The 19,236-nt window shown below is 46.2% G+C and overlaps 1 protein-coding gene across 1 annotated transcript in view; it reads right to left on the bottom strand.

Annotated features, from left to right (window-relative positions):
* The window catches only part of LOC112872950 (predicted GPI-anchored protein 58), a 31,585-nt gene extending 12,770 nt beyond the window's left edge, over nucleotides 1-18,815 (bottom strand). Inside the window, exons 1-2 of the mRNA XM_025935985.1 lie at nucleotides 18,473-18,815; nucleotides 9,985-10,634 (exon numbers count right to left, since the gene is read on the bottom strand). Coding sequence (XP_025791770.1) covers nucleotides 9,985-10,634; nucleotides 18,473-18,815 — 993 coding nt within the window. The remainder of the gene's footprint in view (nucleotides 1-9,984; nucleotides 10,635-18,472) is intronic.
* Between the last annotated feature and the right edge of the window lie 421 nt (nucleotides 18,816-19,236).

Raw genomic sequence — 19,236 nt, 5'->3', positions numbered from 1 at the left:
AGGACAGATGATTCACTAAATAATGGATCCAAGGGTTTGCTGACAACTATCAAGATTTAACCCTTAAGGAAAAGCAAGATTAAGGGTTTGATTTAGCTGTCAAGCTAAGATCGGTGATAGGGTTCAAACATAACCCAATTCACTTGATTCACAAAAGACCTTCTCACTCTAGGTTAGCCTAGCGGTTTATGTTGGCTCTTACCACACAAAGTCAAACAGGCATTCAGATACAAGCACATATTTCAGTACAACAACGTAACAAACAAGACAATCAAGTCAATCCAAGATAACATGATGCATGCACGTTCTATCGTCCTCACAAACAAAAATAACTGCCAAGTAGTCCTGGTCTTACGTGGTTAAGTACGGTGGCATCATAATAATACGTCTCTCCCTATATATACTAGTCGTTCTTACGTTCAAGCTTACGTAACGGGGTTAGTGTACCTGCAGAAAATCACAATATGGATATATTGAACCTTTCATGCCAGCATGTCATGAAAGCGTCCCCAATCATTACTGTTCATTATAGAAACAGCATCTGTACAATTACCGTCGTACAGACAACGTTAACATACGTTATCGAGATAACGTATTCACGGGGGTACCGCAAAATGCGGGGATGTTGCTGTTCATACCCCCTTACCTAACTATATACTCCCAATGTAGTCAACCGAAGTTGGTACATTGGCAGCATCTCAAGTAGGCCACTGCTTGAGAAACAGCGTTCGGTTCGCATCACCGACGGGAAGGCCAAGCTCCTCAGTTGGCTGAGGATCCTTACCTTCTTACCTCACCATCAAAGATGTCGTTACTGAAAGTAAAGTTGAGTTGTGCAGGAATTTAAGTTTTGACAGAAAAGTAATGCTGGTAGTTAGGGTTATATATATATTATAGCCACCTCTAACTCCCATAATAACATTACCCTAGGGCTTACGTACTATAGATAATCCTTAACGAATCCAACGTAGTTTTGCCAAACATATTGTTGGTTAAACTTTTATACTGAAAGTATTTTTAAGGTAAAATGTATCTCCAGGGTAACCTTATAGCTCTGATACCAGCTGTGGCAGAACCAACCTGAATTATACCGGCTCAAGTACGCGAGTCCAATTCCGAGGGCTCCAACGTGCTTCAAACGGTATAATCCCTTGGCCTGTCGGGTAACGTCCCGATAAACCACCGATACACAGGATCAATAAGGTTACCTCACACGAAGGTGAGTCCAGAGATACAATCACCATCACAAGTTACATAATAGGGAATTACATTACAAGAGTTTATAAAAGTAGTACAAAGTTTCAAACTTAGAGAAAACAGTACAACTGTTGAAGTTTTGGCTTTTGGCAGCGGAAAACATACGCGATGATTTACAATACGTCGTCAAGACGGATGCCATGCTAAGCCCGGGCACGACATCACTCAAGATCATCAGTATTGGCCGAGGACAGATCCCATTCCACGGACCAATCTTCTGGAAGAGCATAGGGCCATGACAGGGAAAGAGTAGGGTCTTCAAGGGCTTTTCCTGCAAAACATATAACTAGCAAGGCTGAGTATACTAATACTCAGCAAGGCTTACCCGGGACTGGGTATACTTAGCCCATAACTAGACTTATGAGAGCTTATAAAGGTTCTGGGTTTAGTTTCAGCTGAAAAGCAACAAAGAGTAGATCCTTAATTTCAAGTTTTAGCTTTCAGATTCTAGTTAATTATCCATTCTAAGTAAGCACCTATATCTAAGCAAGCATGGTATAATCTTTGGTCAAACGTCATCTTTGATAACCATAATATTGCTCTTGTTACTCTATGTGGAAAAGGGATCAAGCAGTCTCAATCTTCGTGAGAAGCGGACGATTCTGAATCGAATTTAACCTTGCAAGGTAAACCTAACTCACACGCTTGGAACATCCAACGATAGTTCCGAAGCAACCGTTTGCCTTTCATTCCGACTCGTGGACAGGTCCACCACAAGCGACTGCAGGAACATATGCACATCACTCGTGCAGGACATACGTCTGTAGCGCGACTACAAAACCCGTATTCCTGGTTGCCCTTGCAACACGTATTTCCCCAGTCGAACCAAGTAACCAAAAGAAGCAAATCGAGTGGTGGGAGGTATGTCCACTCCTCGGGCCGATTGGCTACTAGGCTTACCGCTTACCCATAACTCACGGCATGTGGCTAGTACTTTCAAACACTTAACCCGCACTTCCACACGCTGCGACCTTAACAGATTTATCAACACAGACGGGGTATCACCTCAATCATGATACCGCACAAAACTCCCGTCCGGCATCCTTATAGTGGTAACAGGAATGTAAACATTACAATTCCTATATCGCGCGAGTGACAGGAAATCACCCGACTTCTACCGGCCCTATTAGCAGAGCATCTAGTCGATATGACCTCAAGTGCAATACATTGGTTCCTAGGATTTATGCATCTAGGGTTTCAAGCAATTCCTAAGAACTTAATGCATAGAATACGTAAATAGATATAGATTGCAGTGTAATAAAATAGTAGGTTATGTCCGGGGCTTGCCTTTACTGGTGGGTCTGAAGTCAGAAATGTTAACATCTTCCGAACTTTGGTTCGGGGCTTCAGATATTCCCTTGGTGACATTTACTTGATCTTCAGGAACATCCGCCGTAGACTTCTGGAAGATCTTGTAGGAACTGCGTGCGGAAGTAGTCGTATCTACATGCAATGCGACATCACATTCAAAGCATGCACGTGAAGCTATTTCACCTCACAACAAAATTGCAATTCAACACTCCTTTAACATATTATTTACATAACAAACAAAAGACTTGCAACTAAACTTGGATAGAGCTATAGGGAAACAACTATTTAGAATCAGCTACTTGCTGAGGGTTACCACAGAGCTGATTGGAAACAACGAGGGTTTAGCTGATTGATGAGTGCATCGGTTTCCTAGGTGATCGATGAAATCATCGATTACCTTGGCAGAAGGATGATTCCTAAAGTAGTTGTCTTAACTGAGATGTGCTTAGGTGTTATTTAGGTAACTAAGTGTGGTTGTATCGACTCGATTACGTCAGCACAACTATTGAGTGACGTACAGCCGATGGGGTATGGTTAAGGGTATAGAACCGATAGATATATAGCCGATTTCTCAGTTGATGAATCGACTGATAGAAGTGTATAGATAAGGGTGGGAAAACTAAGGATCGATCGGCCGTGTTTGACCGATACGGAAAACGACTAGAATCGGCTTGGGTCGGCCGATGGTAAGAACCTTAAGATCGTGGGTGTCTCTGATATATCGGCTATGTGTAGCCGATGTAGAACAGAACAAAAGAACTGTATCGGCAGTAGCCGATACTAGAAAGGTAACAATCGTATCAGCTAACCAGTCAATGGTAGAAGCATCGACTGACAGCTGTTACATAGAAACACCATAGACTCAAGAAAATTGATGCTTAGCGGCTGAACCAAAAGCTGATGCTGAGGCATAACCGTAGAGATGTTTTGGCTAAGCAGCAGACCTACACAAACTAACAGGGATCCTTTTACGACAAAGAACTTAAATAAACGGCAATCAAGACGAGGACAATGGCTTGATGGTAGGGATATGAGCTCTAGGGTGATAGGATTAACTAACTATCACACTTCTCCACTTAAAACATACACCCTATAATTTATCTTCTAGCTATAACACAAGCATACAATATAAGGCACAATAAAACATTCATTCTCTAACATTTGACCTAAACCACTCATTAAAGACTTTCACTCAAGATCACAACATAAAACTTATAGGTTTTGACTTAGGGTTTCAAACGAAACTGATTTTACATTTTTATGAACTTCTTATGGAAATCTATGAAATGTAGAAGTTCATCGATTTGAAATACAGAAAGCTTTGGAAATTTTACAAGGAACATCCTAGAACTTTCTAAAACGTAGCAATCAAGTCCCTGGTCCGGGAAAATAGATAACAGGAAAATAATGACGATATTCCAGCAAAGGAATCGCTGGCATTAAGAAGATTCAGTGAATAAGGGCAAACCTTGCGGTAGCCTTGGTTATGAAGAGGAACACGCGGAACGTGAATTCTCGCGGTGAACGGGATCGGTGAATAGGATTGGCGACGATAAGATGAGCTCGGCGATGACGAAGATTAGAAGCTGCTGGATGTCGTGAATCCCTGGGACGAAATGACAGAGCCGGATTGGTTCGTTATACCATCTCTTCCGCGAACCTCAGAGTTTCCTTGTCCCCGGACTGAACTTCCTCTGTTCACATACTCTTAGCTCTTGCTCTGCTCGCGCGTGGCCTGTCATCTTGCACGCGCTCACGCTTACGGAATCGAGCCGAGCCGGTCACCGGTAGAACACTCTCGCTCGCATCCACGGATGTGCTAGTCCAAATCCGTTCGGACCTTCGTCTTCGCTTTGCCACCTTTCCTCCGGCTCGCCGTGCCATAACTGTTCTTCCGCTTTCACAAAGATCGAGGTCTGTCCGCATCAGGGCCGCGCCTTTCGTTGTCTTCTCCTCAACGGCTTCCGACATCCTCCAAACACGGCCCTGCTGTTCCCGTGCGAATCCGCCCTGCACGCTGTGCAGCTGCTCCCCCGCTTCCACCTGCCTAACCTGTGTTCGCCCGGCCTTGCCGCATCACTCCTGTGCTCACACACGCGTGTTTGCGCCACCTGGGCCTACTCCTGCCTCTGCCAAGCCACTCACACGCGCGCGCCAATCACGCCTCCGTGCGCGCTCCGCTCAACACCTATCCACACCTCCCACTTCCGTACGCCATCGCTTGCACGCTCGCGCCACCCGCTCGGCGTCGCTCACGTTCCTGCCGTTCCAGCACCGCCCGCGACCCGCTCCAGCGCCCACTCGCCTACGCGCCACCGCGCACTGGCGCCTGCAGCCGCCAGCTCTCCAGCGCCCCACGTCCACGCGCCGCTCCGGCTCACGCCACCCGAGCCGCTCCGCTCCATCTCACGCGCCACAACCGTCACTCGGGCTACCGTGCTCGCCCGATCCTGAGCGCCTGCACCAGCTCGCCTGGGGTCGCCAGTCACTTGCCCAGCTCGACGCCTGACCTGCACTGCCACACCTGCATTCACCTCCACGCTGCGCGCTTCTTCCCCCGCTTGCGCCACCTCCTAGGCCGCGCTCGCGCCCCGCTCGGGCCGAGCCGCCCGGCGCCCGCTGCCAGCTTCCGCGCGCGCTCGCCTTGCCGGCCGCACGCCGCCCAGCCCCGCGCACGCTGCCGCCCCACCACCGCGCCGAGCCGGCCGCCCCAGCCGCGCCTGCTCGCCCAGCGCGCCGCCAGCCGCCAGCCCGCGCCGGCCCCGAGCCGCGCCGCCCGCCTCCGCTCGGCCGCCTGCCCCCGCGCGCCGAGCCGCTCCGCGCGCTTGCGCGCACTCCGCCTGGGCCCGCCTAGCGCCTGCTGCCGCCTGGGTCGCGCGCTGCCCCAGCGCCGGCCCAGCGCCGCGCGCCTACCGCGCGCCGAGCCGCAGCCCCGGCCGCGCAGCGCCCCGCGTGGGGCCGCCGCCTGCGCGCGCCGCCTGGGCCCCGCTGGCCCGCCGCTGCCGTGAGCTGTCCGAGCCAGAGGAAGAGGAGAAAGAGAGGTGGAGGAAGGGTAGATGGAAGAGAGAGACAGAGATAAGCACTGCCGGTGGAGAAGATAAGACAGACGCCAGGGGAGGATAAGTCAGAGAGAGAACAGAAAGGAAAGAGGAATGGTTTTCTCCAAGGGCGTATACGCAAAATCAGAGAATTGCAGGGGCTTATTTGTAAAACAAAATTTCCCGTCAACCCAAAGCCCAAATGAAGAAATGCCCAAAATGAAAGTTGGAGAGTTTTTCAAACTCTACAACATTGCTTTAGGGCTCAAGTTCAAAAACTCAAAATTTATATTTTTACACGTGAAGTTTTGAATAAAAGTTGGATTTGAATTGCTTTTGTCCTAAAAATGTAATTTTATAAATTTCAGGACTTAAATGCAAGTATTTATGACACGTCATAATGACGGGATAGACTCGTCATAATGGTTGGATAGACATGTCATGATGACTTGCACTTTTTACACTTTAGTCCTGAGTAAATTTAAAAGTTACTTTTGTAAATCAAACATTTGCATAAAAGGGCTTGCACTTTTATAAAATTACACAAACATCCTTGTTTTTACCATTTTACCCAAAAATTTTACACACTTCAACATACACATTTCCAATGAAACTTTTGAATAAATAAATATATATTTTCACAAGGGATAAAATAAGAAAAACATGTTTACAAAACCACTTTTCACTTATTTTGAAATTACTCTAATCCAATTACATTTTGCAAAAACAACCCTAGATTTTTCTGTAATTACAAAAATGCCCTTTTTACTTGCACTTTTAAATTTTCAAAAGTTTCACATAGACATACACAAGCTTTACACTTAACGAACACATATTTCACACTAACAAAATATATTCCTAGCATTACAAATACATGAACTGTCACATAGAGCTAATAGCCGGACATTCTTGGTAGACCAGGAGTAAGCCGATGCCCAAAGCAAGCAAGTAATAGCTTAGCTTATCGTTCCTAAGTATCTCTATCCTTAGTCAACCACACTACCTAGAACCATCCTATCTTCTCTTTTCCAAGGGTAAACTAGCTAGCTAACCGTTACACCTCTGTTCCCTGAGAAACCTATGATACCCTGAATACTCTCCGGGTGAAGTGCTACAGCGGTATATCCACGCGCTTGCGGATTCTATTCATGAACGTTAAGAAATACCAACAAGCATTTTTGGCGCTGTTGCCGGGGAACGGTTGTGTAGTTGTCTTCGAACTTAGTTGCGGGTGTACCTTTTCTTTTATCTTTCTCTTTCTTTTACCCTTTTCTTACCATGGAGCACCTTTCTATCCAAAAACTTTCTGCTCCTTATTAGAAGTAGGAAGAAAAGGGGCAAGCTGATGCGTTGGTAAGGAACCATACAAATTAAGGGATATGAGTGAATCATTCGAGAAGCAAGTCTGAGTTTGTTTTGAAAATCTTTCAAAGCCTAGGTTATTTGAGCAGGAGAAGTAAGGAAGACTTGACTCTAATCCATTCCATTCCTCAACTACCCAAGATGACATGGTAGACACTTTAAAAGTTCATAAGAAAAGGTGAGGCTTGCAATAATTTATATGTAGGCACCATACCAGTTGGGGAGATGTTCCACCTTAGTCTTAACCTTTACTAAGAAAATGATGATGAAAAAATAATTGCAAGCAATTTGGGCCCGATGCTAATTGAATCTTTGAACTTGATTTCCCTTAAGCATGGCTTTGAGTTACCCCTGATGCCTAGTTTGCCATGACAAAAGAAAAAAATAAATAAAATAATGAAAATAATAACAAAAAGAAATCTGAGGCGCCACACTCTTTGCATGAGCCTTGAGTTAATAAACATTTGAAGTCCCCGGTATTCAAACCTGTAGACTTTTTGTTTCCACCACTTTTTGTTTTGTTTGTCAACTAAAAATAGGTATAAGGATGAGTGTGGGGGAGATCTCTGAAACTCACCAGGTGCAAACTCATTCGAGATCTCCCACCAACTTGTTGTGCAACATCAGATGGTCCAGCGCACCGAAGAACAGAACAGATGGGATCTAGAGAGGGATGGCCAAACCTCTGGTTCGACCAAACCACCTCTGACACCCCTCAGTTTCCTCTTCTTCCTCTTCAACGATGGTTTGTGCAACATAACCCTCTAGCTCCCTGATTATTGAGTTTAAACAAATTTCATACTGATCACTAAAATTAAACTCAATGAACCTTGCCAATCTCCTCATGTTAACATGCCTTTCCTATGGTTGGCTTTCATATACTTTATTCCTAGCTTATATTCCTTTTACTTGTGAACAATCTATCATAGGGAAAGCATGTCATCTAAGTAGTTGACGAATAAGATACGGTATGATAAAAGGAACCTTGCTTCTCTTTGTAAAGTACTTGGGATATTTATCTTTAAAAAAAAGTTTGTCTCCTCCATGATGCTGAATTCCTACCAAAGCCTTTTATTGATATCTTTGGAAACCTTATACATATGCTACTTGCTTTTACATTGAACCTTTTCAAATTGTTGTGACCCTTGTGAGAAACTCTTCATACCTTCATGATCAAGATCATGCACACTCCACCTTCATATGCTGACTTTTACACTAGAAGTTACGCAAAAATATGTCATCCGTCCATCAAATGAATGCTCCATGTGTGTTATGACTCTCTCCAATCACCTTTGCAAAAAAGATATGGGCTATGCAAAAAGAAGAAAAGAAAATAAGTACATGCTCAAAATCATGAGAAAAAAGAAAGAAAAGAAAGAAAGAAAGAAAAGATAGCCCATATCCAAAAAAGGGAGAAATAAAGCATAGAGTCATACAAAGGGAGTCTAAGTTTTGCAAAAATTCCACATACTTGCACATCTTGATCAGATTGCATGACTTGCTTCTCCTCTGATCCGGTTTTTGACCCAGCAACATATGCAATGCAAGTAGGCTTCCTTTTTATTCCCTACTCTGAGCTCCACAAAGGCCTTACTAGAAGTAGAGAGAAAAGTGGCAAACTGATGCCTTGGTAAGGAACCATACACATTGAGCGATATGAGAGAATCATTCGAGGAGCAAGTCTGAGTTTGTTTTGAAAATCTTTCAAAACCCAAGTTATATGAGTAAGAGAAGTAAGGAAGACTTGACTCTAATCCATTCCATTCCTCAACTACCCAAGATGACATGGTAGAAACTACAAAAGTTCATAAGAAAAGGTGAGGCCTGGAATAATTTATATGCAGGCATCATACCAGTTGAGGAAATGTTCCACCTTAGTCCTTAACCTTTACTCAAGGATGAGAAAAGGGCTAAGTGTGGGAGTGTTGTTGACAGTCCTTAATTGCTAAGTCCAACCCTCAACCTCTGCATCATTCAATGCTAAATAACCACCAAACCTAGAGATAGGGATTTAACTCTTAACTATTTGCACAAGCTTTAGTGAGTCTTGGTATGCAGGTGCCCATGAATAAATGCCAAGGACAAACACCACAAAATGCAAAAGAATGCAAACAAGATCACATCCTGCGAAAGCACAAGGATTGCGGGCCCACATGCCAGTCAAAATCTGGTCAATCCACCCCGAGGCCCTAGGGAATATTCTGAGGATAAACTCACCAGGTACTGGGTGAAAGAGCGATGAGGGAGGCCTTACCTAGGGTTCGACCTGTGACAGTCATGTACTTGTAAGCTAGACATATATTTTATTAGTGTGAAGTATATGCTTGCTAGTGTAAAGCTCATGTATGTTTATGTTTATGTGAAGCTTTTTGAAAATTTAAAGTGCAAGTAAAAAGGGTATTTTTGTAATTACAGAAAAACCTAGGGTTGTTTTTGCAAAATGTATTTGGATGGGAGGTAATCTCAAAATAAGTGAAGGGTAGTTTTGCAAATATGTTTTTCTTACTTTATGTCTCGTAAAAATATATATTTATCCAAAAAGTTGCATTAGAATTGCATGTGTTTATTTGTATAAAAATTTGTTTAAGTGGTGAAAATAAGGGTATTTATGTAATTTTATAAAAGTATAAGTCCTTTTATGCAAATATTTTATTTACAAAAGTAATTCTCAAAGTTGCTTAAGACTAAAGTGTAAAAGGTGCAAGTTATCATGACATGTCTATCCAATCATTATGACGTGTCTATCCCGTCATCATGATGTGTCATAAATACTTGCATTTAGGTCCTAAATTTTATAAAGTTATACTCTTTAGGACAAAAGTAATTCAAATCCAACTTTTGTTCAAAATTTCACGTGTAAAGGTATAAGTTTTGAGTTTTTGAACTTGGGCCCTAAAGCAATGTTGTATAGTTTGAAAAACTCTCCAACTTTCGTTTTGGGCATTTCTTCATTAGGGCTTTATATTAATGAGAAATTATGCTTTACAGAAAGGTCCCTACAGTTTTCTAAATTTACGCATAAGTCCTGGGGAAGTCTCTTTTCTCTTAATTCTTTTCTCCCTGGCGTCTCTTTCTTTTCTTCTTCCACCGGCGGTGCTCCTTTTCCCCTGTCTCTCTCTCCCTCTATGTACTTCCGGCCGACAGGGCCCAAGGCGGCGCGGCAGGCCAGGCGCTCTGGCACGAGCGGCCCGAGCGTGAGCGGCGGCCGCAGCAGGAAGGGTGGCTCGGCGCGGCTGACGGCGGCGGAGCCGAGCGGCTCGCGGGCGCAGAGTGCAAGCGGCGCAGGCGCTGGCGGCGAGTGGAGCGGGGCCGAGGCGCTGGGCTGATGCGGCGCCAGAGCAGGGCGCGCTGGAGCGGCGCGCGTGGGCGCGGATCGGGCGGCTGCGGGAGCTGGTGCAGGCGAGCGGCTGGTGGCGGTGCTCTGGCGCTCGGGACCGGAGGGGCGCAGGCGGCAGGCGAGCGCGCGCGGCAGCTCGCGGCGGTTGGCGCCGAGCAAGTGGCGGGCGCGGCTCCAGGCAGCGGCACGGCTCGCAGCGCAGGCGTGCGAGCCCAGGAGCGGAGCGCGGTGCGGCAGCGTGGCGCAAGGCCGGAGGCGGCATGCAGGCGAGCAGGCGCCGCAGGCAGCGGGGCGCGGGGGCGGCTGCGGCACGCGGATGCGGCGCAGCGCTGGAGTGCGCGGGTGGAGCAGCAGCACGATGCGGGCCAAGGACGCGTGCGGCTCGGGCGTGCGCGGATGGAGCTGAGGCGTGGCGGCTCGGGGCAGACCCGCACGGAGGGCAGCGAGGCCGAGCATGGCGGTAGCTTGGCGAGGGCGGCCGCGGAGGGACCTCCGACACGGCAAGGCCGGGGCGAGCGCGGGTCCGGCAACAGGAGAAGGAGGAGTAACTGTGCAAGGCAACGACGTGCAGAGCGACGACGTGCAGAGCGGCGACGTGCAGCGCATGGCAGTGTCTCCACTGGGTGAGCTCAGGCCGCGACCGAGTTGGTGTACAGGAAGGTCGCACGCGGTGCGGGAGGTGCTGCAGCGCGACGATTCGGGGCGGACCTGCCCAGGGGGCAGTAGAGTCGCGCGTGATGGACGTCGGAGGCCGTTGAGGAGAAAGCAGCGGACGAGATCAGGCAGCACTACGAACTACTCGTGGAGGATTTGGAGATGGCCAGGTGCGAGCAGACCATGGCCCTCGCGGAGGCAGAGGGGGGCGAGTGTGGCGCGGCGGAGCAAAGCCGAAGGTCCGGGCGGAATTGAACCGACGCGTTCACGAGTGCGAGCGGAAGTGTTTTGCTAGTGGCCGGCTCGGCTCGATTCCGCAGGCGAGTGCGCATGCAAGGCAACAGGCCACGCGCGAGCGGGCTAAGAGCCAGTGGTGTGAGAGCAGTACGGGAGCAGTGTGCAGGGGCTGCGACCAGGCGCGGCGATCCTGCAGGAGGCTACGCGGGTGTGCCGACTGTGTTTCTGCAGCACACGCGCGTGAGCAGTGGAGGCTTAGCCCGTGAGCAGGAAAACCCTGAGGTTCGCGGAGGTGTTGGCATAGCGAACCCATCCGGCTCCATCATCTCGTCCCATAAGTTCACGACATCCAGCAGCTCCTATTCCTCGCCGATTGTTCGAGCAAGACCACGACACCTCGAGGAAGCTCCTGGACCCCCATCGAGCCTCTTCGATCCCTGGATGCCGAAACATCATCGCCATGGCAAAGTCGACTACTGTCACCACAGGTTACCGTGAGGAATATCCCTCCGGCCATTCTTCACCCACTACAATCCCTTGGCAAGCTTCTTCGTTATCCACAGAATCTCGTCACCGTCAAGTACCTCTCATCGCCAATCCTGTTCATCGCGGGAATTCGCTTTCCACCCGTCCTCCTTCACAACCAAGGCTACCCCAAAGTTTGCCCTGATTCACTGAATCTTTCTAATGCCGGCGATCCCTTTGCTGGAATATCGTCGTTATCTTCCTGTTCTCTGTTTTCCGCGACAAGGGACTTAATTGCTTTGATTTAGAAAGTTCTAGGGTGTTCTTTGTAAAATTTCCAGAGCTTTCTTTATTTCAAATCGGTGAACTTCTACATTCCATATAATTTCGTAAGAAGTTCATAAAAATACAAAATCAGTTTTGTTTGAATCCTTAGGTCAAACTCTACAAGTTTTATGTTGTAATCTTGAACTGAAAGTCTTTGAAGTGTGGTCTAGGTTAAATGTTAGGGAATGAATGCTTTGTTTGTACCTTATGTGTTAAGCATGTGTTGTAGCTGAAAGGTAAATCATAGGATGTATGTCTTAAGTAGAGATGTATGACACCTAGTTAATCCTTTCACACGAGTGCTCATATCCCTGCTATCAAGACTTGTCCTTGTTTTGATTGTCATTTCCTTAAGGTTCTTTTCATATAAGGATCCTTGTTAGTCCGTGTGCATCTGCTGCTTATTCAATACATCTCTGCAGCTATGCTTCAGCGTCGGCTATCAGCTTAGCCGCTAAGCATCCGTTCCTTTGAGTCTATAATGTTTCTGTGTAACAGCTGTCAGCCGATGCACTCCTTTTGATATGCTTCTACCATCGGCTGGTTAGCTGATACGGTTGTTATCTTTCTAATATCGGCTACTGCCGATACAATTCTTTTGTTCTGTCCTATATCGGCTGCACATAGTCGATGCATCGGAGATGCACACACAACCTTAGGATTCTTAATATCGGCCGATTCAAGCCGATTCTAGTTGTTCTCCATATCAATCAAATATGACCGATCAATCCTTAGTTTTCCCATCCTTATCCACACACTTCTATCAGCCGATTCATCGGCTGAGAGATCGGCTATATATCTATCGGTCACATACCCTCAACCACACTCCAATCGGCTATACGTCACTCAATTGTTGTGCTGACGTAATCGAGCCGATACAACCACACCTAGTTACCTAGAATAACACTTAAGCACATCTCAGTTAAGACACAGCTGCTTTAGGAATCATCCCTCCACTAAAGTAATCGATGCTTTCATCGATCATTTAGGAACACGATGCACCTATCAATCGGCTATACAGGCCAAAGTACACAACCCTAGATCAGTAAGCTAACACATTAGACATGTCTCTGTTAGGCATGACCAAAGCACATCAATCGGCCAAACCTGATGCATCCTCATCGGTTAAGGCCAAGACCAATACACCAACCAATTAGATAGACCAAAGACATGCTGATAATCCAATCGGCAAGATCCTTCCTTTTTCTGTACTTGAAGTACTGTATCTTCAACGTTCCTCTCCATGTTAGCTGATTTGACCCCAGGTGAACTCAAATCGGCTAATCTCTTCTGCTCATATCCAGGAACTACTCATGCTGATTCTCTTCCGAATAGAAATCAGCAGATTTCCTAATGCTGTGTAGATGGTTCCCTCCTTTGCCAATTCTATCGGCTAAACCCCTGTTGTTCCAATCGGCTCTGTTGTAATCTTCAACAAGTAGCCAGTTCTAATTTGTTGTCCTCCTAAAGCTTTGTCTAAGTTTAGTTTCAGATCTTTTTGGGTTGTTATATGAGTAATATATTAAATGAGTGTTGGATTGCAACTTTATCGTGAATTAAGATAGTTTTATGTGCACACTTTGAATGTAATGTTGCATTGCATGTAGATACGACTACTTCCGCAAACGGTACCTACAAGATCTCCCAAGAGTCTGCAGAGGATGTTTCTGAAGACCAAGTGAACGTCACCAAAGGATTATCTGAAGCCCCGAACCAAAGTTCGGAAGACAACAATACTAACATCCCTAACTTCAGCCCCACCAATAAAGGCAAGCTCCGGACATAACCCACTATTTTAAATACACTGCAATCTATATCTATTTGTGTAATCCTATGCATTAAGTTCTTAGGAATTGCTTGGAACCCTAGTTGCATAATTCCAGGAACCGATGTACTGAACACTAGAACTTGAGTCCGAATAGCTGCTACACTAATAGGACCGGTAGAAGTCGAGTGATTGCCTGTCACTCGCGAGCTTTATAGGAGTTGTAATGTTTATATTCCTACAGTCACTATAAGGATGACGGACGGGAAGTATGTGAAGTATCATGGTTGAGATGATACCCCATCTGTGTTGTTGAATTTGATAAGGTCGCAGTGTGTGGTGATCAGGGTTAAGCGTTTGAAAGTACTAACCACATGCCGTGAGTTTTGGGTAAGCGGCAAGCCTAGTAACCAATCGGCCCGAGGAGTGGACATACCTCCCACCACTCGTATTTGCTTCTTCTGGTTACTTGATTCGACGTGTAGGAATACGTGTTGCAAGGGAAACCAGGAGTACGGACATGTAGTCGTGCTACAGGCGTATGTCCTGCACTTTGGAAGTGCGTATGGTCCTGCAGTCGCTTGTGGTGGATTTGATCCAGGAGTCGGAATGAAAGGCAAACGGTTGCTTCGGAACAACCCTTTGGTGTTCCAAGCGTGTGAGTTAGGTTTATCCTTGCAAGGTTTGAAATTCGATTCAGAATCGTCCGTTTCTCGCGGAGATTGAGACTGCTTGATCCCTTTGTCACATAGAGTAACAAGAGCAACTTTACGGTTATCAAAGATGATGCTTGGCTAAAAATTATACCATGCTTGCTTAATTATAGGTGCTTACCTAGAATAAATAATCACATAGAACTTGAAAGCTAAAAGCTAACATTAAGGATCTACTCTTTGTTGCTTTTCAGCTAAAAATAAACCCAAAGCCTTTACATGCCTGCATGAGTCTAGTTATGGGCTAAAGTATACCCAAACCCGGGTAAGCCTTGCTGAGTATTAGTATACTCAGTCTTGCTAGTTATATGTTTTTCAGGTAAAACCTTTGAAGACCCTACTCTTCCCCTATCTTGGCCTTGTGCTCTTCCAGATGGTTGGTCCACGAAATGGGATCCATCCCCAGCCAACATGGATGATACCGAGTGATGTCGTGCCCGGGCTTAGCATGACGTCCGTCTTGACGACGTGTTATAAATCATCGCGTATGTTTTTCCGCTGCCAAAAACCATAACTTTATCAGTTTGTAATGTTTTCTCTAAATTTGGAACTTCATACTACTGTTGGAAACCCTTGTATTGTAATTTCCTGTGATGTAAAATATGATGGTGACTGTGTCTCTGGACTCATCTTCGTGTGAGGTAACCTTATTGATCCTGTATTCGGTGGTTTATCGGGACGTTACCCGACAGGCCAAGGGATTATACCGTTTGAAGCATGTTGGAGCCCTCGGAAGTGGACTCGCGTACTTGAGCCGGTATAATTCAGGTTGGTTCTGCCACAGCTGGTATCAGAGCTATAAGGTTACTCTGGAGATACATTTTACCTTAAAAATGCCTTCAGTATAAAAATTTGACCAACAAAATATTTGGCAAAGCCGCGTTGGATTCGTTAAGGATCGTGTTTAGTACGTAAAGCCCTAGGGTAATGCTTATGAGGGAAATAGAGGTGGCTATAGTATATATACATATATAACCCTAACTACCAGTATTACTTTTCTGTCAAAACTTAAATTCATGCACAACCCAACCTTATATTCTGTAACGACACCTTCGACGATGAGGTAAGAAGGTAAGGATCCTCAGCTAACTAGGGAGTTAGCCTTCCCGTCGGTGATGCGAACCGAACGCTGTTTCTCAAGCAGTGGCCTACTTGAGATGCTGCCAATGTACCAACTTCAGTTGACTACATTGGGAGTATATGGTTCGGCGCAGGGTATAGCGATCGCAGTTCATACCCCCGCATTTTTGCGGTACCCCCGTGAATACGTTATCTCGATAACGTATGTTAACGTTGTCTGTACGGCGGTAATCGTACAGATGCTGTTTCTATAGTGAACAGTAATGATTGGGGACGCTTTCATGACATGCTGGCATGAAAGGTTCGGTATATATATCTTATGATTTTCTGCAGGTATGCTAACCATGATTCGATAGGTTTGAACGGTTAGGATTATCGACTAGCTATTACAGGGAGAGACGCATTTATATTGTGCCACCGTAACTAACCACGTAAGCCCAAGGTTACTTGGCAGTTATTTTTGTTTGTGAGGACGTGTAGAATGTGCATGCATCATGTTATCTTGGATTGATTTGATTGCCTTGCTTGTTATGTTATAGTACTAAAAGGTGTGCTTGTATCTGAATGCCTGCCTAGACTTTGTGTTGTAGGAGCCAACGTAATCTGCTAGGCTAACTTGGAATGAGAAGGTCTTTTGTGAATCAAGTGGGTTGGGTCATGTTTGGACCTTATCGCCAATCTTAGCTTGACAGCTAAATCAAACCCATGATCTTGCTTTGAATCTGTTTCAGCCAAAGCACTGAGCTTTTTCTTTGATGGTTAAACCTTGATAGTTGTCAGCAAACCCTTGAATCCATCATTCAGTGATTCATCTGTCCTCTCTCGATGATGTACCTTATATTGTTGGCTATTCGGGTTACAACATCTGAAAGTTGCACCTTCAATTTTTGCTCAGATGATTTTGGATAAATTAAAAAGATTTATGACAATAATTACTTTTTGAATACAATTCTCCCGGCAAAAGTCATACATCATAACACATACCATTTTTGGTCAGTGCATGGTGTTGCATCATCATCAAAAATCCGTAGACTGACTAACGGGTGTGCCTCCAGTACAACTTTGGGTTGTCTTTCGTTTCCTGAATCTATCTTGTTGCTGTTGGCACTACGGGGTTGTTACTCCTCTTTTGTGGTGGCGTTTAATCACATGACCATGTTGCCGTGTCGGAACCTAAGGCCTCATGTGCGCTGCAGCCACATGATTGAGCCATTAGGAGCGCACTGGTGACTAGGTATATGTGACGTAACCCACTGCAATCTCTTTTTATGCAACCTTACTAGTGTCCTAACTTTTGATCTTCGCTCAAGGATATAGAACTAACCAGGTGTTAGTTACGAGAGAACCGTTGTAGAGTGCGAGTCATGTGCATCATCAACTCATGACGGTATGCATCATACTTTATGCATTTCTTACATGCATACATTGCAAGCATCGTCATCCTTGCATCATGGTGTATGCATCATTTTCAGCATCATGGTAATTGCATTATGTCATGTGCACCATTTTGGTCGTGCATGAAATCCTCCATCCTCGTGATGCACCATCATTGGAATCATATATCTCAACAGAGCATCATGTTCATGGTTATATATCGAGCATTGCACTCTGAGTTGGAGCATTTTATCATTACTCCTTGATTGCATCGGTATGAATAGGCATGTTTTGCAATCAACATCATCTAAATCATTCAGGTAATAAACACTGAGCAGGAATGTTTCAAACATCACTTATCAATCTCTTGTGTTATCCTCACTTGCTATCCATGAATTTTATGATGAATGTCACCGACATTTATCATCCTCATGTTGTGATCTTAGCTCTATGAGAACTTGATCACCTTTCTCTCTCTTATCTTGTTATACTCATCCATGTACAAGCTATCCATGCTTTCGTCATACTCATCTCGTCATATTCCAACGGCTTTTACCATTAACATCAATCTTCTCTGGTGTGATTGCTTCTTGTCACTTTTGATGGGTGATCTGCTTTTCTCCCATTAAGAGTCTTTCGTCCAGAATCTCGGGACGAGATTCTTTTTAGGGGGGAAGGCTGTGACAGTCATGTACTTGTAAGCTAGACATATATTTTGTTATTGTGAAGTATATGCTTGTTAGTGTAAAGCTCATATATGTTTATGTTTATGTGAAGCTTTTTGAAAATTTAAAGTGCAAGTAAAAAGGGTATTTTTGTAATTACAGAAAAATCTAGGGTTATTTTTGCAAAATGTATTTGGATGGGAGGTAATCTCAAAATAAGTGAAGGGTAGTTTTGCAAATATGTTTTTCTTACTTTATATCTCATAAAAATATATATTTATCCAAAAAGTTGCATTAGAAATGCATGTGTTGATTTGTATAAAAATTTGGGTTAAGTGGTGAAAATAAGGGTATTTATGTAATTTTATAAAAGTATAAGTCCTTTTATGCAAATATTTGATTTACAAAAGTAATTCTCAAAGTTACTTAGGACTAAAGTGTAAAAGGTGCAAGTCATCATGATATGTCTATCCAATTATTATGACGTGTCTATCCCGTCATCATGACGTGTCATAAATGCTTGCATTTAGGTCCTAAATTTTATAAAGTTATACTCTTTAGGACAAAAGTAATTTAAATCCAACTTTTGTTCAAACTTTCACGCGTAAAGGTATAAGTTTTGAGTTTTTGAACTTGGGCCCTAAAGCAATGTTGTAGAGTTTGAAAAACTCTCCAACTTTCGTTTTGGGCATTTCTTCATTAGGGCTTTATATTAATGAGAAATTATGCTTTACAGAAAGGTCCCTGCAGTTTTCTAAATTTATGCATAAGTCCTGGGGAAGTCTCTTTTCTCTTTCTCCTCTATTTCTTTTCTCCCTGGCGTCTCTTTCTTTTCTTCTTCCACCGGCGGCGCTCCTTTTCCCCTGTCTCTCTCTCCCTCTGTGTACTTCCGGCCGATAGGGCCCAAGGCGGCGCGGCGCGGCAGGCCAGGCGCTCTGGCACGGGCGGCCCGAGCGCGAGCGGTGGCCGCAGCAGGAAGGGCGGCTCGGCGCGGCTGACGGTGGCGGAGCCGAGCAGCTCGCGGGCGCAGAGCGCAAGCGGCGCAGGCGCTGGCGGCGAGCGGAGCGGGGCCGAGGCGCTGGGCTGATGCGGCGCCAGAGCGGGGCGTGCTGGAGCGGCGCGCGTGGGCGCGGCTCGGGCGGCTGCGGGAGCTGGCGCAGGTGAGCACGTGCGGCAGCTCACGGCGGCTGGCGCCGAGCAAGTGGCGGGCGCGGCTCCACGTAGCGGCATGGCTCGCAGCGCAGGCGTGCGAGCCCAGGAGCGGAGCGCGGTGCGGCAGCGTGGCACAAGGCCGGAGGCGGCGTGCAGGCGAGCAGGCGCCGGAGGCAGCGAGGCGCGTCGGCGGCTGCGGCACGCGGATGCGGCGCAGCGCTGGAGTGCGCGGGTGGAGCAGCAGCGCGATGTGGGCCAAGGACGCGCGCGGCTCGGGCGTGCGCGGATGGAGCTGAGGCGTGGCGGCTCGGGGCAGACCCGCACGGAGGGCAGCGAGGCGGAGCACGGCGGTAGCTTGGCGAGGGCGGCCGCGGAGGGACCTGCGACGCGGCAAGGCCGAGGCGAGCGCGGGTCCGGCAACAGGAGAAGGAGGAGTAACTGTGCAGGGCAACGACGTGCAGAGCAACGACGTGAAGGGCGGCGATGTGCAGCGCATGGC

The sequence above is a fragment of the Panicum hallii genome, chromosome 9, assembly GCF_002211085.1.
Source record: "Panicum hallii strain FIL2 chromosome 9, PHallii_v3.1, whole genome shotgun sequence".
Lineage (NCBI taxonomy): Eukaryota > Viridiplantae > Streptophyta > Magnoliopsida > Poales > Poaceae > Panicum > Panicum hallii.
The sequence above is the reverse complement of the archived record's forward strand: the minus strand, read 5'-3'. Positions and strand labels throughout refer to the sequence as shown.